Source organism: Capra hircus, chromosome 10 (genome assembly GCF_001704415.2).
Source record: "Capra hircus breed San Clemente chromosome 10, ASM170441v1, whole genome shotgun sequence".
Taxonomy (NCBI): Eukaryota; Metazoa; Chordata; class Mammalia; order Artiodactyla; family Bovidae; genus Capra; species Capra hircus.
The window spans coordinates 94,142,261-94,169,786 of NC_030817.1; the positions used below are offsets into that span (position 1 = coordinate 94,142,261).

The 27,526-nt window shown below is 41.2% G+C and overlaps 2 protein-coding genes across 6 annotated transcripts in view; one reads left to right on the plus strand and one right to left on the minus strand.

Annotated features, from left to right (window-relative positions):
• Positions 1-13,939, plus strand: part of POC5 (POC5 centriolar protein) — a 32,140-nt gene extending 18,201 nt beyond the window's left edge. For 4 of the 5 annotated variants that reach the window (XM_018053698.1, XM_013966707.2, XM_013966709.2 and 1 more), the window contains 5 exons: positions 40-219; positions 1,532-1,685; positions 5,114-5,394; positions 9,094-9,270; positions 11,931-13,939. In XM_018053698.1, coding sequence (XP_017909187.1) covers positions 40-219; positions 1,532-1,685; positions 5,114-5,394; positions 9,094-9,270; positions 11,931-12,074 — 936 coding nt within the window. In that variant the 3' untranslated portion in view covers positions 12,075-13,939. The remainder of the gene's footprint in view (positions 1-39; positions 220-1,531; positions 1,686-5,113; positions 5,395-9,093; positions 9,271-11,930) is intronic. The other variant, XM_013966708.2, reaches the window with a different exon arrangement.
• ANKDD1B (ankyrin repeat and death domain containing 1B) overlaps positions 14,782-27,526 on the minus strand; it is a 77,816-nt gene continuing 65,071 nt past the window's right edge. The window contains 6 exon segments of the mRNA XM_018053791.1: positions 14,782-15,079; positions 16,081-16,212; positions 17,754-17,920; positions 22,097-22,173; positions 22,376-22,455; positions 24,133-24,271. Coding sequence (XP_017909280.1) covers positions 15,018-15,079; positions 16,081-16,212; positions 17,754-17,920; positions 22,097-22,173; positions 22,376-22,455; positions 24,133-24,271 — 657 coding nt within the window. The 3' untranslated portion in view covers positions 14,782-15,017.

A 27,526-nucleotide genomic window follows, 5' to 3' on the forward strand; every position in this document is an offset into this window, starting at 1 on the left:
GTCCACTGTGTTTTGAGTTTGTGTATTACGTTCATTCAGGTTTATGAAAGTAAACTAGCTGACCAGTATTTTCAGCGAACTTTACTGAAGAAAGTCTGGCGAGGCTGGCGGGCCGTAGTACAGAAGCAGTGGAAAGAGGTGGTGGAACGCGCTTGTCAAGCCAGAGCTGAAGAAGTCTGTGTCCAGATTTCCAATGACTATGAAGCCAAAGTTGCTCTGGTAGACATTTTTTGCTTTATTTTCTCCTTTTTAAGGAAAAATTTAAAAGTTGGGTAGCCATCACTCACTGGCGAAGGAACCTGTTTCTCCAGTTTCATTCACTGTGGTGTGGGTTCAGATAGACTGCTGGGAAGGAGCAGCGCTAAGTCAGATATACAGACTTCTTTATTCTTTTAACCAGTTGTAACTTTGATCTCCAGACCTGTGTAAATCTCTTGTATGTACTTTTCTCTTGGAAGTGTAAATCACCCACAGATCATTACCTCTCTAAGAAAGCGTACTTTATTAGGCTTCTTCCGGCCTTTATTTAGCTAAAAATGAAGACTAAAAACAAAAATGTTTACACCCGTGGCAGATCTACGTCAATGTATGGCAGGAACCGCCACAATATTGTAAAGTAGAAAGTGAAGTCGCTTAGTCGTGTCCGACTCTTTGCAACCTCACGGACTGTAGCCTGCTAGGCTCCTGCATCCATGGGATTCTCCAGGCAAGAATACCGGAGTGGGTTGCCATTTACTTCTCCAATTGTAAAGTAATTAGCCTTCAATTAAATAAGTTAATTAAAAAAAAAAAGTTTATCCATATGTTATTTTAAATAAGTGATGTTTTTATAAGTTTGATATAAAGCAGTTGTATATAAATTGAAGTTATTTAGACTTATAACAATAATATAACATTGTTTTCAAGTGAAAACATTTGAGACACAAAATGAAAATAAGCACCATGTTGAATGCAGTAGGCCTCTTGAAATCAAATATTAAAAGGAAAATTTTTTTCATCATTATAATACTAAATTCTTAAAGTTTTATTATGCAAATAACATTCTGTGACTGACAATGACATGCAAAAAAAACGTAGTCCCTTTAGATTTGGTCTGTGGGTAGGTGTTGTACCTAATGCCACTTTGCACTTTAAACTCTATAGATAACACTTAGCTTAAAAAAAAGAAAAGAAATCAGTTACTGTTGCTGGCAGGATATTTTACTATCCAACAGAAAAGTGTATAGTAAGAAATAACAGCCTTTTGTATAATTAGAATACACCAGTCCTTATTAAAGCCAGTATGAAATTCCCTTTGTTTAAACCTTGACCTTATAGTTAGGAATGAAAATGTTGTGTTGATGGAGACACTGGAGGTAAAATGCATCTTTTAAAATAATTTGAGACTCAATGGAAGAAGTATATGCTAAAGTGATTTTAGTATTTCATACAAAAATAACTTCACAGTATAAGTCTCTTTTTTAAAACAATAAATGATATTCTTCCTTGTAGCTCAGTTTTTTTTTCTTCTTCTTAAAAATCCTGATTTTAGTTAACTGGAGCTTTGGAAAATGCAAAAGCTGAGACCCAAAGGATGCAGCATGAAAAAGAGCACTTTGAAGACTCCATGAAGAAAGCTTTCATGAGGGGTGTGTGTGCGTTAAATCTTGAGGCCATGACTATATTTCAGAACAGAGGTGATGCAGGTTAGTGTTTTATTTAAGATTCTCTGCCTACTTGCAAAAAGGATTTGAGGAGATTTCAGTGATGGGTGTGGTCTGCAGCACTAATTTTCTTTCCAGTATCTTATCCAAACACTATTTTTAATATCATAATGTTATATCCAGTTTTAAATCTACCATGAAAATTCTCTCAGTCGTGGTTACTTACAGTATCTTATATCTGATCCAGTAAACTGTTAACTATTTAGGCTCCGTGTTATAATAATGCTTTGAATATATAACATTATTTTAAAGCTCTTAACTATAATGGTAATGCCTTTAAGTATAAAATTTCTGGTTTTTTCCTAAGTAGCCAAATGTCTTGGACTGTTTTGTTGATTAAATATTTCTTGTCTATTCATGGTTTCCCATTTTTTTAAAAAATTGCTTGTCTTCCAGTGTAAGAGAGGCCTCAACTAAAACTCATTTCAACAAATATAAATATAGGCCTATCTGTAGAAGTCAACTAAAATAATTCTATGTCAAGAAAAGTCCATGTATTGGCTCAGATCTGAATGATTCTTATCCGCATGACATAGAACAGCTTTGCCACCAATTTACAATGGGGCCTATTTTGCTCACTGGCTTTTAGAAAACTAAAATTTCTTCATGAACAAAGAAGATAATATAAATCTTCATTACCTGCTTTATAGTGGGTTCTTGTGAAAATGCAATGAAATACAATTGCAGGCACTTTAAAAGACAAAAAACACTAACATCTAAGAGGATAGTAATGATATAATTGTTGCAGTCTTCAGTCAGCCCTCATAAACTTAATGTATATAAATATGTGAACATTTTTGCAGTATTTTTAAATCCTGCTTGAAAATGAGATTATTCATCAGTGACACAGTTTTATTTTGTAACATTGTTAATATGATTTCAGTCCTGTGAACAACTTGTCTGTGCTTGTTATGCCCTCATTTTCAAAGCCCCAACAAATATTTTTTATTTCAAATGTGTGTGCTGTGGATGGTGGTGAGTTCAGGCAAGTTGTGTTCATTCTAAAGCAGTTGTGGTGTGTGGCCCCCCGGCAAGTTAGAGACTTAGATTCAGATAGACCCTCAAGACTGAATCTTTATCTTGCTGATATCCAAATGAGTACCTGATTTCTCCAACAAGTGGTCTTTTAATTGAGTAGTAATGCTGAAAAGAAATGTACCGTCTCCATGGATTGAAGAATCTGCTTTCAGTTTTAATTGTTAGCAAGTTGAATATATTAAATTGAAGAATTTAATTATCTACTTATAAGAACAGGTACTGGGTTTCACAAGTTTGGTGAGAACCTAAATTATTCCTGGTCCCCTGAAGATAATTGTTTTTAATAATTTTTAAAATTTCTTCCAATTATTTGCTAGCCATAATCCTCAGTGCATCATATTGTACAGTGTCCTAATAAATCTTATAGTTCAGATAGAAGTTTCTGCTGCTGCTGCTGCTAAGTTGCTTCAGTCGTGTCCGACTCTGTGACCCCATAGACAGCAGCCCACCAGGCTCCCCCGTCCCTGGGATTCTCCAGGCAAGAACACTGGAGTGGGTTGCCATTTCCTTCTCCAACGCGTGAAAGTGAAGTCGCTCAGTCGTGTCTGACTCGTAGCAACCCATGGACCGCAGCCTACCAGGCTCCTCCGTCCATGGGATTTTCTAGGCAAGAGTACAGGAGTGGGGTGCCAGTGCCTTCCCCAAGAAGTTTCTGTGAGGTAGACAAAATGTGACAATACAAATGGCCTTTAAAAGGATACCTGCCAATTTTTAAAGTAGTTTTAGGAACAGTAAAAAAATACTTCCCAGCTGAAAAATGTGTCCAGTTAAAGTTAGAATAATTACAATACTGGTTCCATACCTGATAAGTCTGCCACCCACCTAAAAGTAGACAATCAGAGTCACTTTCTATGAAAAACATGTTAAAACTCAGTGTGTGTGTGTGTTTTCAAAGCAAAAGCAGTCTTTTTGTATTGAATTAGTCTCTCCAAATTATTTCAAAGGACCTAGGCATTATAATCCTCATTAAACTTTGTAAATGAAGTAACTATTGCTCAATTTTATATAAAGATATTCTTAAGACAAAAACTTACATAGTAGCCCAAATTTCTAGATGGAAAGAGGACAACATAAAACCATTTAAACGTAGGGTTACATAATGCCCTCTATTCAAATATTCTGAAACAGCTCAGTGACTAAATATTGAAATCCTCACCCTGATGTTTGATATCAGGTATATATGGACTTTCCTGGAAGCTTAGATGGTAAAGCATCCGCCTGTGATGCAGGAGATCTGGGTTCATGTCCTGAGTCAGGAAGATCCCCTGGAGAGGAGAACAGCTACCCACTCCAGTATCCTTGCCTGCAGAATCCATGCAGTGAGGAGCCTGGCAGCCTACAGTTGATGGGCTCACAAAGAGTCGGACTTGCCTGAGCGACTAAGCATGCATGCATACACAGTCTCAAATGGAAATTTTAACCAAATCCTCATACTGAGAGGGAAAAATAGAATAGGACCCTTCATCCTAGCTTCTGGAAGTTGACGTTTTATATTTCTTTGATCTAAGATTAAGTTTCAGTTCTGAGAAAAGGTTACTATATATGTGTCACTAAAATCAGTTGTGTACAAATATGCTCTTAATTCATGACATATAATCTACCTGCAAGAATTCATTTCTTCTACAGTTTCAAAAGTAAAGATTTTAGTGTTACAAACTGATTTATTACTGTTTGCTGAAAAAAATCAAGAATTAAAAATACACTGGTTTTTAAACCACAAGTTGTGAGTGACAGTGACGTGTCAGTGTTGGTTAATCGATTGTAACAAATGTATCACTATGGTGCATAATATCCATTGTACGGGAGGTTGTGGGTATGTGGGAACTGGGAGTATATGGGAACTCTGTACTTTTCATTCAGTTTAGTTGTGAACCTACAATGTCTCTAAAAATAAGTTTGTTAAAAATAATTCATTGGTCTTGTTAGAATAGGAGTGAAAGATGGTAAATGAAGAGGATATGGTGATTATCAGAAAATTACTCTAGAGATCTAAATACCAGGCCATTTATCAGGATAGTTGTATGAAATAATGGAAAGAACATAAATCCTTAGGCACAGTGCGACCGTATTATTGTAGTGGTTGTAAGGTCCCAGGAGAGTACCTAATTTTTTTTTTTTCCTCATAAAAGCAAATCACTCATTAACTCTCATGTGTTAAAGTGGTCTGAAGTCTTTAATGGTTAACGCTGACATTAGCCAGTCAACACTGACATACTGTATTCACTGAACCCTATTAACATATCCACCGATAACACATTTCTGTATTTCTGTGGGACCAAATTTTAGCTAGGACGGATTCTTTGTTGGGAAGATAAAAGTAATCTTAACTTGGAAACGTGTTAATGGAACTAATGTGTGGTTTCTGGGAACAGATTTCACGACCAATAAAAGGGAAGACTATGGGCCTGGTGTTCCAGGAAAAGAGCCTCCTTCCGCTCATCTGGATGCTTCAGCCACTCCGGTGCCCTCGGCAGGTGCAGTGCCACCGTCCCCGCCAGCAGCGGCCCTCGCAGCCTCCTGCGCGGCTGCCTTCCCCTCGGCGGCTTCCGTCACCTCTGCCAGCGCCGCTTCCGCTTCCTCAGCCCACCTCCCGGTTTCCGCTCCCCATGGCGCTGGGCCGGTCGCTGCAGCTTCTGCTGCGCAGGAGGTAATGGTCAGTACAGTAATGCAGGTGCCTGTGCTGGGAAAAGGGCTCCAAACTTGTTTGTATGGTGGATGTTTTGAACTCAGAACCTATTTTCCCATGGAGAAAAAAAAGTCTAGATGGTCTTTAGGCCAATCCACAGAAAATATTTAATATACAAATTAAAATATTAATTTATTGTGAAAATAATACCTGACAATTCTATTACAGTAGTGATAATTAAAAATGAAGAACGTTGTTTAAAGGAGAGAAGGTTTCAGGGGTTTAGGAGGCTAATGGCTCATCTGTACATTTTCTGTTCAACTGTCTGTCTGTGTTAGTCACTCAGTTGTGTCCGACTCTGCGATTCTCATGGACTGTAGCCCACCAGACTCATATGTCCATGGGATTCTCCAGGCAAGAATACTGGAGTGGGTAGCCATGCCCTCCTCCAGGGAATCTTCCGGACCCAGGGATCAAACCTGGGTCTCCCATGTTGCAGGCAGATTCTTTACTGTCTGAGCCACCAGGGATGCCTTCCCTCTTCGTGGATGCAGATACTAATACTACTCTGTAGTGATTCCATCTTAAGTTTTCATTTATAATTGGAATGAAGATAGCAGTTGTTTTTCCTAAAGTCACTAGCTGCTAATAGAGGGGGAAGAGTCCTGAAGGAGGATGGAGTATTTGTGGGAGAACTTACCTGAAGTTCAATTAATCAAGATATTTGTCTGCATATCATGGTTCTGACTTCCGGGCCTCCTGTTGTTAAACCTGTATTCTTCAGTGTCTCTCAAAGGGCATAAGGATACCAGCCAAGTTTATCAGACTCAACTCTGCAGGGCTTTTTAAAAAAAACCATAGGCCCTTCTTCCCTACTCTGGCTTGGGGTACAAAGCCTTCTATAAAGGCTCTATAAAGGTACTGGGATGATTTTTATTTGCTTGTCTCCCTCTCCTCCCTGACCCTGAACTTACATGAAAGGAAGAAAGATGGCCGAGTAGGTTTTAGGTTTTAAAAGAGTTAGATTGGAGCTGCCATAGTGCTTGGCAGCTCTCTGTAGCTAAGGGAACACATTGAGTCAACTGGACAATTAGTCATCTGAAGTATTCCTGCTGACTTGAATTTCTTTTAGTAGCCTTTTGGAAGCTACTAACTTTAGGGGGAAATTTTTAAAATCTATTTTTGCAAATCTCAACGTATTTTTGCTCCTCATTCAAAGAGGCTTAAAAAAATATGACGAGAAATTTGAATGTGTTGGGGAGTTTTGATTTAGAAAGACACTACAATTCTACTGGCATGTGTTCAGCTGTGTTTATTTTTCATGATTACACATTTTGAAGTGGTATCTATACTAATGATCTCATTTAAATAAACATGGTGGTTTGTCATTCATATGCCATATCCAGATAACACACAGAGCTAGATTTTTCAAAATTCCCTTCTAAAATATGACTACACGTACATTTGTACATCTGGGTTTGTATCTGAATCTGAATGTGTCTAGGAAGAACCCAATGAATGAGTCTGTTTACCACCCTTTTTTATTACTTTTTGAGACAGTTTGGTTACCTGAGATAATTTTGAAGTCTTTGAAACCTAAAAAACACAATATTAGATAGGCCTTTTTCTTCCCCCATCCCTCCAGCTACATTCTGCTCCTTCAGAACAGTCATGCATTCCATTTCATTGACGTAAATACAGCCTTTAGAGAGAAAGGAGAATGACAAACTAATCTGTAGGTATCATGCTAGTTTTCTTCCTTTTCTATTTAATTAAGTACTCAGTTCAGTTCAGTCGCTCAGTCATGTCAGACTCTTTGCGACCCAATGGACTACAGCACGCCAGGCTTCCCTGTCCATCACCAACTCCTGGAGCTTACTCAAATTTATGTCCATCAAGTAGGTGATGCCATCCAACCATCTCATCCTCTAAATTAAATACTCAGTTTTACCTCAAATATGTCTTCTTGCTTTTGGAAAGAACCGTAATGACAAAAGCAGAAACAAATACATTACTTGGATTACTTACCTTCCGTGAAACCATTTTTGGCTGGACACAGGAAAAGAAGAGAGATTTGTGTTTCAGGACTGGCTGTCTTTCTCTTCATTTGAATCACAGAAACTTCCTTTCCTTCCAAAACATTTTCTAGTCTTCCTCAATATTTCCAGGAGCTAAAAGGAGGTGTGTGTAGAAAGTAAACTGCAGAGTATCAGGAGACAACTGAAGGAGGGAGGAATACCGTTCTAGTGAAAGAATGTTTTCATCTGTAAAATTATTTCATTTCTGCAGGCATCGTCAGTGTGTTAGAACATCATAATTTCATGATGAAAATAATTTTCAAAAAATATATGTGCTTGCTTTGACAGCACATATACCGAACATGTGCTGTTTAGCAAATGTACTCTTGTAGTTCACAAAGTTGGACAGTAGATGGCACTTTACTTTTCATAACTCCAGTTGAAATAATTGGAAGAGTTTTAATTGGATTTTTAAGCTGTTTCCTAAGGTTTCTCTTCACTCCTCATCTGAGCGGAAAGTGAAAGGCTAGCGTTAGTCAGCTGGGGCTGCTCTCCCTGCTCCGTACATGAGGCAACTGAGGGCTAGGGAGAATAGCTTGCCAGTGGACGCAGTTACTAATGCACTTTGAATTCAGAGTTTGAAAATCTGGCTTCAGAGCCCTGTAGTCTTGAGCAATAATCTGCATTGTTTCCATGTCAGCTATTAAAATGCAAATGTTAGAGTTGTCTAAATATGCCATTTCCCTTTTTTCTTACTCCTTTTGATTTTTGCCCAGGTGATGGGATTAGTTGATCACAAAAAAAAGAGTGAGTACATATATGTGTTACTCCTGGTGTCGATGTAACCTTTCTGGAGTATTGTCCAGCTGTAAGCAACAAAAGCTGTAAAACCTGGCATTACCTTTTGATATGATCATCCCATTTTTTGCAATACACTGCAAATAACTCGCAAAAGGAAAAGGAAAGTCCAGTGGTTAGGATTCCGTGCTTTCACTGCTGAGGGACTGGATTCCATCCTTCATCGGGTAACTAAGATCCTACAAGCCACATAGTGCGGACCCCTCCCCCCCAAAAAAAGAAACCTATTCGTGAAGAAAAATTATATTTACAATGCCATAAGGAAAAGGGGAAGACAGAAAAGCATATGTGTAATGGTACTTTATCCATAAGGGTCGGTTCATTAAACAGATTAGTGGTTCTGAAGAATAGGGATTGTTTGGGAAGGGAGATGGGTGTGGCTCTAAAGAAAGGACAGTGTGAGGGAGAGCCGTGTGATGACGATCGCAGTGGTAGTTACGGAAGTCCGCACGTGATCAAGTGGCATCCGTGCCAGTGCCGACTTGCTGGCTTCGCTGCTGTAAGTACGCAGTAATTGTCTCAGGTGCGGGCGTCGCGAGAGACTGGGTGCAGCACACATGGGGCCTCTCCCAGCGCTCTTTGCCGCTTCCCATGAATCTGTAACTGTTGCAAAATAAAGCTTTAGAAATTACTAAAATCCTACAAAATAGCTGGTATACCAAGGTTAAAGGGGTATTTGGAATGGTTGGTTTTATGTTTTGCTTTTTGTCTTATTGTTTAAAATTTTTTCCCCATGTTAGAGTTGGTTGAATATACAATTATTTTAAGTGCCTGTGTATTTTCAAGTTACAGAAGCAAAAGTACCATAGATTTTGCCAGATTTTCTGCCAACCGGATATTTCTTTTATAGTATGGGCCCAGGGTTGTGACATCAGCGCAACAGAAAGCTGGGAGAACAATCACGGCCCGGATCACAGGAAGGTGTGATTTTGCTTCAAAAAACAGAATCAGCAGCAGCTTGGCTATAATGGGAGTTTCTCCTCCCATGAGCTCTGTTGTTGTGGAGAAACATCATCCGGTCACAGTGGTGAGTCTGCCTTTGATAACGTTTTGTCACAGAACCTTTTTCCTGAGAGTTGATAGACTGATAAGCGCTTCAATGCCATGTTGAGGAGAAGATCAAAATCCATGATGACTGGTACTTGTTCTGCCCTTACTATTACAGTCTTTATATACTTACAGTTGTTACATCCGCTTTATATATTTACCTTTCCTATTTTAAGAGATTAATTTCAGAAACTCTGTTTCTTGTCAGTTGTATGCTGTGTGTGTTCGTCACTCACTCATGTCTGACTCTTTGCAGTCCCGTGGACTGTAGCCCACCAGCTTCCTCTGTCCACGCCATTTCCCAGGCAAGGATACTAGAGTGGGTTGCCGTTCCTTCTCCAGGGGATCTTCCTGACCCAGGAATCGAACCCAGGTCTCCTGCATTGTGGGCAGATGGTTTACCATCTGAGCCACTAGGGAATGAGGGTAGGGGCTCATCCAGGATAGTATAACAATTATCAAATACAAAAGGTAATCCAGTGTGTTGATGGCCAAAAGGGTAAAATATAGAAATGATTTCTCAATAATTTTTTTAAAAAGACAAAAACTGTTTACTCATTAACTGCTATCCATATAGCATATTTTTTACCCTAAGAAAAACTTACCTACTTTTATGGTGTTTAATTTTTGCTCCCTTTTTTTTTTTTTTAATGGAAGTCTTCCTACTTTTTCAAATACAATTGTCAACATATTTCTAACTTGGAGAAAAAATCAGGTTGCAATAAATTCGTGTGATATAAAGAAAAGTACATGGAATTTAAGTAAAATTAAGAAAACCTGAGTTAATGCCTTAGTTTAGCTACTTACTGCCCTTGTGATCATATACAAATCAAAAAATATTTGAGCCTCCATTTTTTTTCTTGTGTAAAACAGGAGCAATAAGAGTACTTAGCTCCTAGAGTTAACTGTCAGGATTCAGGATTAAATGAGGTAATGTGACAATTAAATGAGATGTATAAAGGCACTTTGTAAACTGTAAAGCCATAAGCAAATTTAATTTAATAAAAATTACTAGAGAAGGACACATGGGATATCTCCTGTTATTTCTTACAATCATATATAAATCAACAATTATCTCAAAAAGTTTAATTTCTAAAAGTTATGAGAACACATCCCTAAAGAGAAACAAAGATTGATTTTATTATAAAAGAGAATGCCCTCTATATAAACTTTCAGTCTTACACAACATTCCTGTCTACTTAATATGTCAAAGAGATGTAAGGAATGATTGTAAAGGCTTCTCTTTGTGAATACTAGATTGTTGCTAGATGATTAAGTCAAAAGAAGCTGGATTGATTGTTTAAATTTAGCCTCAGGTAAAGTGCGACAGTGTAGCTGCAGACAGATGGAAGTACCGAGTCCAGACTGAACACGTGGAGGGTGGAGAATCATCTTAGCCTCTGTAGGTTAGACAGACTTTGACAGTCCTTAGATGACTTCTCTACATATTTTTGAAAATGTGAGCTTAGTTATCAAAGATGGGAGGAAATGAACTCATTTCTGTGTTTATCAGCACGTAGGATATTTATAAAGAAATGGGGGAGAGAGACTGTCTGTTTGTAAGATAAGATGTAAAGAGAGCACATGTGTCTATTTTTAATTCCAACAAACTGTGGTTTTGTACTGATTGGAGTGATACTTTACAGAAAAAGAAGCAAGAAACTAAAGACTTAAAACCCCTGTTTGATATTTATCTCTCTAACTGCCTTTTGTTTGTTTAGTATGTCCAATGACTCTTCAGTAATTGGCCATGACTTAAATAGCCGTAAACTGCTTCCATTATTACCTGCTTTGGATTGTGTAACAGGCACAGTGGCAGTCCTCTGTACTATTTTTCATTTTATTCTAGGATCCCAAGAACTAGAACTATCAGAAACAGTTGCTTACTAATAAACCGTTCTCCAGATTTCTGACCCTGGAGCTCCGTCTGCTGGCTAATTGCTTGCCCCTAAGGCTACTTGGTTCTGTGCTATGTTTTGTAGACACGATACCAGAGGTGCCATGGTCTGTCTCTGCAGTTCTCTTGCCCATCATCCCTAAGGAGAAATAGCTCTTTTTTTACGGTCAGATCAGGTGGTTAGCAACTAAATTTTCATACGATTTGCAAGAATCTCTTCCATTTGTAGCAGTCATCCAGTTATTTATGTACAAAGGAACATTTATATAAAATACTTTAAAAAAGGAGGTTATTTTTTATTTCTTTAAAGAGGAACTCTAATTAAGTGGAATCTGACATGAGGATCTTTGTTTCAAGAGGTTTTGTCCATTTCCTAAGCAAAAGCTATATCATAGAGCTATTGAAATGCACAGTGAATGTTTTGATATGATATGTATAATTTTACATCAAGTATTTTATTTTATTTTATTTTTATTTTTACTTTATTTTACTTTACAATACTGTATTGGTTTTACCATACATTGACATGAATCCACCACGGGTGTACATGCGTTCCCAAACATGAACCCCCCTCCCACCTCCCTCCCCTACATCAAGTATTTTAAAGATGACTTTTCTAAATGGAAGACCCTAATAGGAATCTACATGTACTAATGTTTGTTGGGCTAAACTGTAGATAATGAAGTAGTATTTAGTATGTCTAATTTTATGGAATTGTTTAAAGCATATTTTTGCTTTTTCAGCAAACCATTCCTCAAGCTACTGCAGCAAAGTATCCGCGGGCCATTCACCCTGAAGGTAGTACCTCGGCTTCCAGGTCTCTTGGAACCAGATCAACTCACACCCAGTCTCTCACAAGCATTCAGTCCATAAAAGTGGTTGACTAAAATGAATATGTTCCTACAGAGGGCTTTTAATTCTTCTGGCTTTACCAAGAATTAGAAGTCTTTCGTTTTTAAAATTTCATATCCTTAGAACGTCATGGATATATCATGTTCATTTTTTCAAAGTTACAAGAGACTTTTTCAAGCTGTGCCATCCTTTGTAACTGTATGTAGAATTATTTTCATGTTATTTTTTATTTAAGCAATTAAGTAAAATGGTTTTTAAATTAAAAAAGAAACTGGACTTAATTTTTTTAATAGCTTCAACGTGTCACTGATTATATGAAAGTATATAAATCCTGTTTTTGTAAAAGGCTAAATCATTTCCAGTGTTACCAAGTAAACTTTGAAAGAGAACTTGATTTTAAAAAATTATTTATACTAATAGAGACTAAGGTATTATTTGAAAATTTAAAAGATAAAAGCCAAGAGTAATAATACCACAAAGTTTCTTTGTGACTTTAGTATATTAGTCCTCATTTTTCTAGGATTCTAACAATTAAAAATAGGGGGAAATAGCAATACCTATGAGTAAAATCTTTAATGTTAAAAGAGGGAAAACATTTTACTAGCACAAAAACAGAGTCACCGAAACATCAAAAAGCAGTTTCCTAGTAGAATGATTCTGTTTCTCATGTTCTTTCTCACCTTGTTGAAACTCTGTACCTTTGAACCCTTTTTTGCTCTGAACATGCAGACATTGTCCTGTGATGGTATAGCCCTGGACAATTCGGCAGGCCTTCCAGGCCTGGCAGAGATTTGTCCATGGCTGGACGAAAGGAAGAAACCATCTGGACAGATTTAGGAGAGCAGAGACCAGGCTTCTGGTGGTTTTACTGCTGGCTGACTCGGTTAGCGTGAGCCAGACACTTAACGGCAGGATCCTCACCTGTGAAATAATGAGATCTACCTACCCCACCTCTTTCCCGAAGAACTTGTGTAGAGCCTAGGTTTCTGTATCTTTCATAGAAGTGGGTGGTTTCAGCCTCTTTCAGTCTGAACATGACCTAGCCTTGTGCTCTAAAACTTTACCACTGGAAATACAGTTTTTCTCACTGCCTTGTGTAGTAATAGGACTGGAGAATAAATGTGAGGTCAGTCAATATCCCGTTTTCTAAAGGACACACCAAGGCTTTTTTGAACTGTAAAAGCATCTGGCTGTGTCTTAAAGAGTGCTAACCAGGGAAACCCGAAAGAGTATTAGATCCTTCTTAGGCAATAGTATATGATCCTCCTTATACTTACTGTGGGTTCTGGCCGACTACAGCCAGCTTCTGCTGTGCCAGGCGGCTCTTGGTTTCTAATAAGCACAAATCCACAGCACCTCCTCTCCCGCCTGCACCACAGGCCTGTTCCTCCCAGCCCTTCCCTGCCCAGCAGAGAGTCGAGACACCTGAAATCTCTGCTCACCTGCAGCGTGGAGTCAGCACCCCATTGGGGCAAACATCCATTCTTAACTTTCCAAAGCCTGTATAAACTGTCCATCCTTGAGGTCAAACTGTCAGTTGTACTTGATAGGAGGTGTTGGCCGGTTAGATAAATCACACTAGTCTCAGCTCTCCCTCCTTCCCCATCTCACTTCCTTTTTCCTTCATTCCTGCTTCCCGGATTTCACTCCTGAGAAAAGCAGTTGCTCGTTACTTTGGTCTTGGGCTCTGTTTTTTAAGGAACTTACATGACAGCTAGGGATGGTCTACAGTGTCAGAGCCACAACCACATGGACAGACTAACGTCAATATTATGAATATTGTAATTAAGAATATTGTAAGCATCTTTTAAAGCTTTGAACTCTAGAAATTGTATATTGTCTGCAGCACCAAGTAATTAGTATTAGCCCAATTCAACTTAAATTCAACAATTAAAACACTTCAACGGTAAAAATATGTATTCATCTTTGTTTATTACTGCATAAAGAGGTTACCCAGATTTTGAAGCAGAGTCCGTGAAAACCATGGTCTCAGGTGGCAACAATGCTTTAAACTTGTTAGCATCATGTGAACCTGTTTAAAACCTGTTTTAAAATTTAAATGTACCATTTACAGTCAGCATGAGATGAAACGTGGAGCTAAATTCATGATACAATAACTGGACTGAATTTGCTCACGATTTTACTTCTGGCCTTACAGACTTAGAGTCAGAATTTGATAATGGAGAGCCTTAAGTTATAATGAATAGGTACACACAAGCTGATAGAAATCGATACTTAATTTCGTATTTCAGAATAATGCATGGGCAATATGAAAAAAATGGAAAGTACTGAATCACCTGTAACTACATCACCAAGAGATTAAAAAACATTGGTGCATATACCTCTGGTTTTAAGTAAAATGTTATATTACATATAGGTGTTATTTAAAGGCAACAACTACAAAATTTCCAAAGCAAGTTTCTCTTATGGACTAGAAATAACAGTTCATTTCAGTACTGTAGATACGAGGTTAGGCATTTCACAGGCGTGGCATTCTCCATCATCACTCAGAAGAGATAGCCCTTTCTCCCAGCCTATGGAGAAGGAAATTAAAGATCTGAGAACTTGAATATTAGACCAAAGGCTCACAACTAATAAACTGCAAAACCATGTCTCTCTGTCCTAAAACCCTTGGTTTTTTTCATATACTGTAATGTTCCCACATCATAATTTTTAAAACATGATATACAAAATCTTAGATTATTCTCTCACTAGATAAGCTATCAGGTGTTGCATCAAATGGCAGACATGGGAAAATCATATACAACTTGCTTTAAGCAAAACCAAAATTATTTTTACTTCAGTGGTTGGAAAGTATAATACCATTTCTTCATCTGTTAGAGAATCCTGTCACTGCGATCTTCATAGTTGAAAGGAAAATCAATACTGCTGGAAGAACTTGATGACATGTAAAGAACTGAATTTAAGAGGATTGAATACTGAATGGAAAATCATTTTAGTTTAATTTCTTTAGGCATTTATGAAACTGCACATTTCTTGGGCCTTGAGTCAGCTTCACTTGTAAATTGACGAGTCTTTTCTGGAGAAAATCAGATAACATGATTAATAGCTGACCTTTATTAAGCACTTGCTACAAGTCAGGCACTATCGCTCAATCCCACAACGGCCCTTTGACACAGACACTTTTCTAGTTAACAGTTGAGAACACTGGCGGAGTGAGTTCTCTAGAGAACTTGCTCAAAATCGCACAGCCCATTATCTGTCGGAGCTGAGCTATGAGCTCACACAGTCTCACCTGGAGTGCATACCCTCACCCACTGCAGTGGGCTGCCTCTGAGGGCTCTTGTGGACACTCTTTCAAAGAAACAAAATTCAAAGCATAGGGAACAACCCAGAGCTAGGAGGATAAGACCATGGAAGGTAGACGTCATCCAGGCACTATTCCTTTGTGCCTACCACTGCTTGAAACAATACTGGATTCATAATCTGATGCCCTTTTATGTTCTCAATTTCAGGTAAAACTGCACCAGCGGAAATAATGGCAGAAGTCCCTATATTTTGCTTGAATGATTATTACATGAATGATAAATAACACCCCTAATATGCTGATAAGGTTTCAAACCGTCTTCCCTGACAGTACGGTCCCTGGTAGAGTGCTTTTTAAAAAGCAGTAATCCCAGCTGGCAAAATAATAGCCCATCAGCTCTCTTCTCTCAATGCAGAGAGAACTTTTTCAAACACACTAACCTGCCGAGATCCCGAGAGGAAGAGGCATTCTGAGCAAGACCATTCTTAGCTGTAACTGTATGAGACGGTTCAGCTCTCTTGCCCGCCTCCCATCCTACACCCACCGTGCCCCCCACACAAAAGTTCTCCTACACTTTTCAAATGCTCAGCTGGGGGATGACACCGAACTGCCAGGCTGATAACAGGACCAGAATGACTAAGTCACCGAAGGAGAAGCTGCGTGTTTGGACACCTGGCTGGCACTGCCACAGCTCGGGAGCACGTTTGCCGACTGTCCTCGACCATTTTAAGGGAGCAGCAGTTTCCACCTGTTTGTTGAAAGGTCTAACTCACCAGCTGGTTCTGGAAAGTCTGTGCGCACCAGCTTCTTGTACAGGTGCTTGACCAGCGTGGCCTGTGTCACCAGGGCCCCGTGCAGCCAAATAAGCAGAGCCCTGTGGCCATGTTCACAGAAGCTCTCCTTTCCTGAGCCAAGCGCCAAGGGCAGATAGATGCTGATGCCTCCTTCCTGGGAACTCAGTTTCCACATGGCTGTGGTTGCAGGTTCATTCCCCCTCTGGCAGCTGTGAGATAGGAAGCCCAGTGCATGAAAGCCCTTCCTTTACTGGTTCTTCTCGGGAGCACCAGAGTTTGGAGTTCTTGTCACGTACCTACTGTGCTTAACATGGGTCAAAGTGAGGAGGAGAGGGGAGGGAAAATCTTAAAGCAATGTGGAGCTTTTTCCTCAGCGTTCAGATGGCACTGGGATAGGCCGGCACTTCTGGTTCAGCCAGTCTGGAGTGAGGATCTGCAGGTCAGTAAGCTCCCAGGGCCTGCTGCCGCAGCCCGTTAACCACACCCTGAGCAGCCAGCATGCACCCACTTGCCAGGCCAGCTTTCAGAAAGCTCCTCGGGTGGAAGTCTGCAGCTCCTGGCCAGGCAGGACTCCACTGGGCATGCCTCAGTAGACTTTCTACCCCTAAAAGGTGTTGGGGGAAGTGCTGGGTATGGAGGTGAGAAGCCATGGGCACGTCTGCCTACAGGTCACAGTTACAAACGCCTGCTAGATGCTGAGGAATGTGGGCCCCGAGCTCTGGGGAGGAAGTCTGCCATGTTGACTGTTAGACGGACAGGCACTTCAGGGGGAGCAAACTGTGCCCATAAAGAATGCACCCCTAGGTGAATCCGGGGCCCCTCCTTATCCTGCTGCCACCAGACTAATTTTTCTTAAATACCATAATCAACATGTCATTCCTTTGCTCAAAAGCCCAATTCCTGGGCTTCCCTAGTAGCTCAGTAAAGAATCCGCCTGCAATGCAAGCGGTCGAGGTTCAATTTCTGGGTCAGGAAGTTCTACTGGAGAAAGAAATGGCAACCCACTCCCAGTATTCTTGCCTGGGAAATCCCACGGACAGAAGAGCCTTGCTGGCTACAGTCCATGGGGTCACAAGAGTCAGACATGACTGAACGACTAAGCCACCACCACCACTTCCTTCACGCCAGCTACAACATAAATGGATTGTGACTGTTACTATGATACTGTTACTATGATTGTGACTGTTACTATGATACTGTCATGCCAACCTGATTATCAGCTCCATCAAACATGCACCCCAACTTACAGAGCTGATATACAGATCCCCTCACAGCACTAATCACATTCTAGGCACCCTGTAATGTGGGAATGCAATACATCAAAACCCTTATCCTGACAGCGAGTACTCTGAAGGCATAATGTATTTCCAAATCAATTTTTTAGGTCAAGAGAAATTTCCAGAAGGCAACTCCATTTTTCTGAAGACTTTTCAGAACACTATATGCCTAATTAGCAACAAGGAGAAATCTTAATACAAAAGAAATCCTTTTTTAGAAACTGTAATCAATATTCAACATTTTAAATGCATTGTCTTCCTTTTTTTCCACATGAAAATGTATCCTTAGAATTAGCAATAAAAGTGCCATAATGTACTTGTGTGTGGTGTAGTGAACTGACTGCCTCTTGCCCACATGGCCTGGGCCACGCTGGCCTGACCGCTGCCCCTCGATGGCTCTGATCCGGGCGTCCGTAAAGTTCTGCGAACGGGCCAGCCTCTGCCGCTTGTTGGCCTTCAGCTGACAGTAAGCCAGGTGCCCGGGCAGACTGCAAATATGCCTGGTCTCCGGGCTGTGGTCCTGCCTGAACGTCAGGGTAGAGCTGGTTGATGTGTCCCATCATGTTCTCGCTCTGCTCCTAGACTGAAAGGAACCCTATCAGATCATTTCAGATGTTTTCTTCTGATTGCCTCATTTCAGAGTATGTATGAATGTATTTTTTTCAGATGGAATCCATAAGGTGGTGACCAAGACTATGCTTTCAACATTAACTATCACTGGATTGATTTTTTTGTCATCCAATATAGAGATAAATGTCTGAAACAAGCTGGGGTCTGTCCGACTCGGGAAGCGTGAGGGATTTTGCCACGCTGTGTCCCAGGCCTCTACCCCAGCCTGCTTCCCACTCCTAAGGAAACAGACGAGGGTGCCTCGGCTATGGGAATGTCACCACAACAAATGCATCTTTAAATGCCTTACTTCCAACCAATATCGCTTTTTCTTCTTTGGGGTGTTTAATTTTCTCCTGTCACCATTTCCGTGGGGCCCAGATTGGATATATTCTTTATGAGACCCCGTAGTCGATGCTTCTGTCCCCCCTGCTCTCTGATGACTGTGAGGAGAGTGAACGGGCACCCTGACTCTCAGGGCTGCAGAAGACAGGGCTCCTGCACGTTGTGTGTATATAATACAATCACGTTGTATGTAATACAACTGCACTGTAGGTAATATGGTCACGTGTGTAATACAACTGCACGGTATGTAATACAATCACATCGTGTGTAATACAACTGCACGGAATGTAATACAATCACATCGTGTGTAATACAACTGCACGGAATGTAATACAATCACATCATGTGTAATACGACTGCACGGTACATTATACAATTACTTGTGTAATACAACTGCACAGTATGTAATGCAATCACGTGTGTAATACAACTGCACAGTACATAATACAATCATGTGTGTAGTACAACTGCACGGAATGTAATACAATCACGTCGTGTGTAATACGACTGCACGGTACATAATACAGTCATGTTGTGTGTAGTACAACTGCACGGTACGTAATACAATCACGTGTGTAATACAACATGTATTACAGCACTGCAGCCAGGCTGTCCAACAGCACCATGCCTGGACTGAGTCTTGTTTTCTGACTTGTCAAAGTTTAGAAACTTTTGTCCCTTTGAAGAATACGCACACACACGAAGATTCCACCAGAGGCCTACAGAATGCAACCGAAACAACTGGAGGGAATCACAAAGCGAAAGCAGAGGTCACAGTTCCTTAGGGCTGCAGCTGTCATGCAAGTGCCATCCGGGCTCCAGACCAGCCTCCCTCCGGAGGGAGGGAATAAGGGACACCCAGGACACACAGCCCACCAAGAGGTCTCCTTCCCTCTTTTACTTGTGGTGGCTTCTCTTTTTGTCTTTCTTTTTAATAAAAGTGAATCTTAGTGAAAGTCTGAACAGCAATCTGGAAGTCAATGCTGGGGCAAGAAGTGGACTAAAGGGGTATGGGAACCTGGTTTTCGAAACCTATGAGAAGAAAGTGGGGGGGCTTGTGCCCCAGCCTCCAGGATGGACCAGCCTGCACCCTCACAGCATCAGTAAACTCAGGAAGGTCCACAAAAACTCCCGGGAAACTTGGCCAAGGAGCACGGCAAGACCTTTCTCTAACATCTGGACTTTGTGAACAGAAGCTGGGATAAGAATGGGAGGAATGACTGTCCCATAATTGTTTAAGGTTTTAGAATGCAGGGTCTTTTTCACCCCAGCCTTTCTCTACCTAAAAGAGATAAGGGTGGGGGTGGCGGACTCCAACAAACAGGTGGAGTGGCAGCCGCCCTGTTCCTTTTCTTGTCATCCCATCTCCTGGGAAATCGAAGAAGATGAAAACCCCAAACACCAACAGTGAAAGGGAAGGCTACAGAATGCCTCTGCTCTCAGCTCTGCACTACAGCACTTTCATTTCTCTGGAAGCACGCCTGCTGTGTGCATTCCAGGACTGGGCTGTCCTTCAGGCTTCCACAGAAAGGGCCGGGGATTTGGAAAGCCCAGGTCTTTTTCAACAGGCAGTGGAAGCATTAATAGCTCATCTGTAAAGCACTGAACTATTTGCAGGAATAACATAAGCCAGAACTGGTGGAAATTAAAATAGCATAAACCAGATGTTAGGAAGCTCCCATTTAAACCATTGAATTTAATGATGGATGATTAGGTGGTTAGGTAGATGAGTAAATGGATATAAGAGAGAGAGGAAATTTCAATGGTTTTTCTAATTTTCTCTTTAGGAACCATTTTATATTAGGCCAGGATATGAACTTCTTCAATAACAAAGAGAGTTTAACATTAATAACAGTAAATAAATTTGGTTTAAAAAAGTGTTAAGGATATATATCTTAAAAAAAAAACCAAGTGTTCTTCCAACTCCAGACTTCAGGATCCCAGTTGTCACCAGAGGTTAACAAATCTTAGCATTTTCTGTGGGTCTACATCACCAACTATAGGCATGATTTATGATTTTCAAAGTTCATCTAAATCTCCCATCTTAAAGATTAGCAAGGAAAGAGGCCTTATTCATCTGGTAGGAAAATGATTTATTCTCATCTATGAGAAAGAATCTAAAAATGCTAACAGGAATTGAAAATAGAACCAGTGAATATTCCTATTTTTAAAGAAAATGTGAAAACAACCATTTAAAAAACAAGCAAAAAGATGGAACCTGGGAAAGTCATCCTTAATAAAACATAGTGATGGTCTAAGAAAGTGAGAGTGAGGCTAGACAAAAAGGAAGAGGAAAAAGAAGAGGGAACAGAAATCAGAGGGAAAAGGAGAGCCATTAAACAGAATTCTAATTGTCAAGCGTTGTCAACTTTGTCAAGTTTGTTTTGTCTTAGAGGCAAATAAGAAAAGTCTGGGGAGGACAGAGTGGACTCTGAAATAATCCCAGTGTACCAGGATTATTGAGCCAATTAAACAGTACTGTGAGCAAAGAGGCAAATCAGTGCATTTTGCCTTAAAAGGCCTTAAGGGGACATTTCTCAGCATTAGCAAATTAGACATCAGTCTGGGCGTGAGATTCTTCAGGGGAAGAGGGACTAGGGCCTAAATTCTGGCTCCAGCCTATTGGACCAGGGATTCAGTCTAGGACAGTGGAGGGTGGTTGTATAGTACTGAAATTCCTGCCCAAAGGAATTGAATCTTGGTGGAGTGGGGGGTGGGAATTCTATTGAGATGCTGCATGAGTGGCAACTATCAGAGGGAATACTGATGCAAGAAGGCAGAGGAATGTCCTGGAGACCAGTTTTTGTCTTCTCAAGATGAACAAGGTTTGCATGACCATTGCAGAATATTGAGTACTGAACAGCCAGCACAGTGTATGTTGCAAACTGCAAAACTCTAAATAAGAATAATATCTAACAAAAATACAAAGCAAAAGATTTGATTTTAACAACTTTTAACGTAGGATTCCTAAGGTATCTGAATAATCACTGGCTGCTATTTCAGCTCTTCTATCCCCACCTAACAAAAGCTTCACCATTTCTGTGCAGCACATAAAAATGTCAAACATTTGAGACGTGGATAGGACTGGCCTTTACTAATGGTCATAATCATTTTCGTTATTGGTTTCTTACTAGAATGCATATATCCTCAGTAGTATAGTTCATCAATGCTAGAGTAAATACTTGTTTGAAAGCATTTTAACTGTTTTGTAAAAAGTAACTCACACAAGCCTACCTGGTTTGCCATCTTTGGGTGTTCATACTTTGTGGGCTTGTAGTTAAAAAGAGGAAGAAAAATTGTGTCCAAATAACGTGGTACTTAAACTGTATATCATAAAGCCACATTTAGAATTGCTGTTGCTTTAATGCTTTTTGAAATTTAAATAATGCAGCCAAATAAAAGACAAAGATACAAAAACTAAATATGAACTTCCCTACCAGGACTGATGGCTCATTCCCTGATGGCTCAGATGGTAAAGAGTCCACTGGCAATGGATTCGATCCCTGGGTCAAGAAGACCCTCTGGAGAAGGGAATGGCAACCCACACCAATATTCTTGCCTGGAGAATCCCATGGACAGAGAAGCCTGGCGGGCCGCAGTCCTTGGGGTCACAAAGAGTAAGACATGACTGAGCGACTAACCCATCTGAATGACATCTGACCCCTTAGTAGAATGGGAGTCTGGGAACTTCCAGAAGGAACCATATATAGCCAGAGACTTTGTGGCAGCAGGCACAGCCAGCAGTCCCCGTGCTGGGCGCTCACGCTGGGCTCCTCAGAACCAAAGTAGACTGGCCTGCTTGGCCCCACTGAGCTCCACACCTCTGTTCCCGCCACTGGTACTAACAAAGGATGAAGAGACTCAGCTGTTCACGCCATGGGTAGGACAGCACAGGACGAGAGACAGTGAACCCACACTCCCAGGGCCCTGGCCACTAAAGCAGAAAAAAAGACTCACACAGACCCCCCTGCCCCGTCAGAAGGTGGGGCTATGGAAGACGCCTCCGCTGAGCCGACCTGAGCCTTCCTTACTTCTCCCTAGGCGTGGTGCCTCTCAGCTGCGGTGAGCACAGCCGTGCAGAGGCTGCTGCTGCTCCTTGCGGCCACAGCCAGGGCAGTCTGCCCTTAGGCTGAGCACCGAAGAATGATGCTTTTGAGCTGTGGTGTTGGAGAAGACTCTAAAGAGTCCCTTGGACTGCAAGGAGATCCAACCAGTCACTCCTAAAGGAAATCAGTCCTGAATACTCATTGGAAGGACTGATGTTGAAGCTGAAATTCCAATACTTTGGCCACCTGATGCGAAGAGCTGACTCATTGGAAAAGACCCTGATGCTGGAAAAGACTAAGGTGGGAGGAGAAGGGGAAGACAGAGGATGAGATGGTTGGATGGCATCACTGACTCAATGGACATGAGTTTAAGTAGGCTCCGGAAGTTGGTGATGGACAGGGAGGCCTGGTGCGCTGCACTCCATGGAGTCACAAGAGTCGGACATAACTGAGCGACTGAACTGAACTGAACTGCAACAATCCACTCCAGTATTCTTGCCTGGAAAATCCTATGGACAAATAGCCTGGCGGGCTACAGTCCATGGGGTTGCAAGAGTCAGACACGACTTAGCAACTACACCACCACCATTGCTTCCTTGCAGGGAAAATGTGGGCCAGTCCTCAGCTTCCCTGGGTCTCAATAACTTCCCCTCTGTGTAGTGGTGAGGAGCAAGTGTGATAATACATATTGTACCTTAGAACTGCTTGTGGCACATGGTAATGGTCTAAGAGATGCTAGATGTTGGTAGTGTCAGGAGCTGTGTCAATGGGGCAAGAGAAAGGATTGTGGCCTAGGGACCCACCATCAACAGGTGATATTTTTTATACACACGCTATCAATGAGAACCCAAGCATTTCTCTAAGATTGGCAGGGGTCACTCTGGCTTACTGCACTGGGAAGTCCTTGGCAAATAAATAATGTGATCACACACATTTCTCCTCCAAAAGCTAACTCCACCTGTGGCACAGACTTTAGCTAATATCCCATGCCTGCTTCTCCCACCAAACTGCCTTTCCTCCTTTCTTCTGAAAGAGATCTCCTGATTTTAGCTAGGCATTTGGCCACCCGAGTATTTCCCTATGTGAACTACGTACTGGCCAGTGGCGTGTAAATGAGGCGGCACATGCAACTTCTGGGAAGTATCCTTAAAGAGAAGAGGGATGTCACTCCCCTTCCTTCCCTCCTCCTCCCCAAGAGGAATGCTGACATGACGGCAGGAGCCCAAAGAGCCACGTTAGATCAGCAAGTAAAGGCCATCTATTGAGAAGGGTGGAGTAATAAAACAGAAGAGGGATGAATTTTACTCAGAATAAATATCAATAATGGTAACACTAATACAATGTAGAATTCAACTTCCTGGATGCCTATCCAGAGATTTTTCTATTATATCATACCACCTTTAAACAAAGATGAGGGGTTGGAATCTTAACCAAATCATTCATGCATGCTCAGTTGCTCAGTCATGTTGGGTTCTTTGAGACTCTATGGACTGTAGCCCGCCAGTCTCCTCTGTCCATGGAGTTTTCCAGGCAAGAATACTGGAGTGGGTTGCCATGCCCTCCTCCAGGGGATCTTCCCGACGTAGATATCAAAGCCCCATCTCCTGCGTCTCCTGCACTGGCACGTGGATTCTTTACTACAGCGCCACCTGGGAAGCCCTTGGAATGAGCAATAAAGGCTGTTTTAGACGTAATCTGGGGGCATAAATCCTTGGAGTCCATAGGGCGCCTCATATAAACTACAAATGGCATACCTTTGTCAAGGCAGGTATAGTTCAAAGTTCCCCTAGACTTTGTGCACTGCACAAGCCACACATCTATACTGTCCCCAAGCAAAAGATGCTGGTTCTCATTTGCTTTCCGAAGGACCCATGGAAAATCTGCTCCGAGAGCCTGAAGATGATTAAAATGAATGGTCAGAAAGAACCTCAGAAGGGACTTCCCTCGATGTCCTGAGGCTAAGACTCCCCGTCCCCAATGCAGAAGGCCAAGGTTTGATCCCTGGTCAGGGAACTAGATCCCACAGGCCACACAAAGACCCAGAACAGCCAAATAAATAAATATTTTTCCTTAAAAAAAAGAAGAAGAAAGAAAGAAAGAGAAGAAACAACCTCAGAAGAAGTTCCAGCCTCAGAAACCCATGCTTCTATGCTTAGAGATCCAGAAATTTATCCTGATAAGTCTCTCACACGACTGAGTATTTGTGAAATGCACCTCCCACCAATTCAAATGATTTGTCTGCTAGTCCAGACACTGAGACCCAGGTGAACCTGAAAATTAGGGCTGAAAGTAATCAGCTTCTAATCAAAAGAGATAGTAATGAAATTAAGCAGAACTTCATTCTGCAGGCATTTAGCAAGCGTCTAATTGTATGCTATCTAAATTCTGGCTTGTAAAGCCGTCTGAATCACCATAATGAGCCTATTCGGGGAAGGCAGCATTCTGAGAGCCAGAGGTTTCAAGCTCATAGGAAAACCTTTGCAGGGAACATGGCTGGAGTAGAAATGCAGAAAGTTGTGCTGTTGAGGGGGCGTGGCCCTCTGGGAGCTTTGTGACCCCAGAGGCTGAGAGGACAGGAAAAGTCAACTTTACCCCGAAACTTGGCTCCTTCTTTCCCATCCAGTGTGTGTGTGTGTTAGTCACTCAGTCGTGTCCGACTCTTTGTGACCCCACGGACTGTAGCCTACCAGGCTCCTCTGTCCATGGGATAAACCAGGCAAGAACACTGGAATGGATAGCCATTATCTTCCTGACCCAGGGATCAAACCCAGGTCTCCTGCATTGCAGGAAGATTCTTTACCATCTGAGCTACTAGGGCCAGACCAGACCTTCATTCAGTCTTAGAAACAGTCACTTATCTTTAGTAAAAATCATGGGAACAGGGAGAAAAGAGAGTTTTTATCATTAATTATATGCGTCCTGGATGCCACCTAGGCACCAGACCCGATGAGAAAAGAGGGAGGAGGAGAAAGGAAGTCTGGAAAACAGATCAGGAGGCCCAGGAAACTGTGGCTTTTGTTTTGAAAAGACGCTCGAGCTGTAGCAGAGACATGTTCACTGGAATATTCAATCCACTGGCATTAGGGGCCCAACGTAAGTTCCCTGCCCAATGCTATGGATTCTCTACTCACCAGACTGGCCTGGAGGTGTTGTTAATGAAAAAATAGAATAAAGTACCAAAAGAAAGCACGAGAAGCTACTAACACTAAATGTTAATATCAGGCTGGACGAAAGTTCCTTTGGGTTTTCTGTAAGATATCGTGACAGAAAAATCTAATTGAACTTTTTGGCCAAACCAATACTAACACTAAATGTTAATGGAATTTAATGAGCCACCACTGGTGGAATTTCACCTAAGTGATGGAAATACGGCTGGTTTTGTCTTCCTCCCCAGTTTGTTACAAACTGAAACAAACATGTTTTCCAAACTGTATTACTTTTATGTTCAGAAAAAGAAAACTAACATACAGAGACAAGTAAAATAACATTTCACCACTTCAGAATCCACAAACATGAAATGCATGGTCCTGAAATGGACTAGGGAGGATGCAGGCTTGCAGTGGGAATTAGGGATGCCCTGAGCTCATGAAATTAAAAGACGCTTACTCCTTGGAAAACAAAATCATGACCAACCTAGACAGCATATTGAAAAGCAGAGACATTACTTTGCCAACAAAGGTCCATCTAGTCAAGGCTATGGTTCTTCCAGTAGTCATGTATGGATGTAAGAGTTGGACTGTGAAGAAAGCTGAGCACCGAAGCATTGATGCTTTTGAACTGTGGTGTTGGAGAAGACTCTTGAGAGTCCCTTGGACTGCAAGGAGATCCAACCAGTCCATTCTGAAGGAGATCAGTCCTGGGATTTCTTTGGAAGGAATGATGCTAAAGCTGAAACTCCAGTACTTTGGCCACCTCATGCGAAGAGTTGACTCATTGGAAAAGACTCTGATGCTGGGAGGGATTGGGGGCAGGAGGAGAAGGGGACGACAGAGGATGAGATGGCTGGATGGCATCACGGACTCGATGGATATGAGTCTGAGTAAACTCTGGGAGTTGATGATGGACAGGGAGGCCTGGCGTGCTGCGATTCATGGGGTCGCAAAGAGTCGGACACAACTGAGTGACTGAACTGAACTGAACTGAGCTCGTGACCAGTGAGGGTAAAGATCTGGAAGGAAAAGCTGCAACTTCTAGAAGTGCTGGGGAGCCAAGCAGCCAGTAGCTTTGGCTTTGATGCTCAGTCGTGCCTCTTACAATGGCCCTGATGTCATCAAAAAACCTCCCAAGTCTTCTCATAAAAACTGAGATAATTTCATCCACCTCACAGAAGAGATGCAAGAATTGAACAAAGATGTGATTGTGAGTGAGTGTGAGTACATAGCAGAGCTGGCACACAATGTCTTCTTTTATATCTTTTCAGGAAAGCTGGGACTAACAGCTGGTCACCCAAGCCCCTCCGTGGTTGAGCCTGCAGAATTGCATCACATGCAAGAAATAAAGCTGTCCATCTTTAAAAACAAATATACAATATGGCTTAATGGTGCAAGCAACCCAAATGTCCACTCACGGATGAGCAAAAGGTGGTATATTTACAAGGGAATCTTATTCGACCTTAAAAAGGAAGGAAATTCTGATACATGTTGCAACTTGGTTGAGCCTTGAGTACACAGTCACAAAAGGGAATATATCATATGATTCCACATAGATGAGGTACCCAGAGCAGTCAAATTCAGAGACAGGAGGAAGAAAGGGGCTAGGAGAGGAAGAAATGAATGTTATAGTTTATAGAGTTTCAGTTTTGTAAGATGAAAACATTCTGGAGGTTGGCTATATAACAAAGTGAATGTTCTTAACACTATAGAACTGGACATTTAAAAATGGTTAGTGGGGACTTCTCTGGTGGTCTGGTGGTTAAGATTCCATGCTACCAATGTAGGGAGTGTAGATTCGATCCTTGTTCAGGGAACTAAGATCCAACATGCTGCACAGTGAGGCCAATAAATAGCTAAATAAATTTAAAAAAAAATAAAATAAGAAAATTTAAATGGTTAAGATGTACATCTTATATTGAATATATTTTACAATTAAAATATCTAAATAAATTTAAAAAGCAAGTTTAGACACATATAAATTTATTCAATGTAGTTC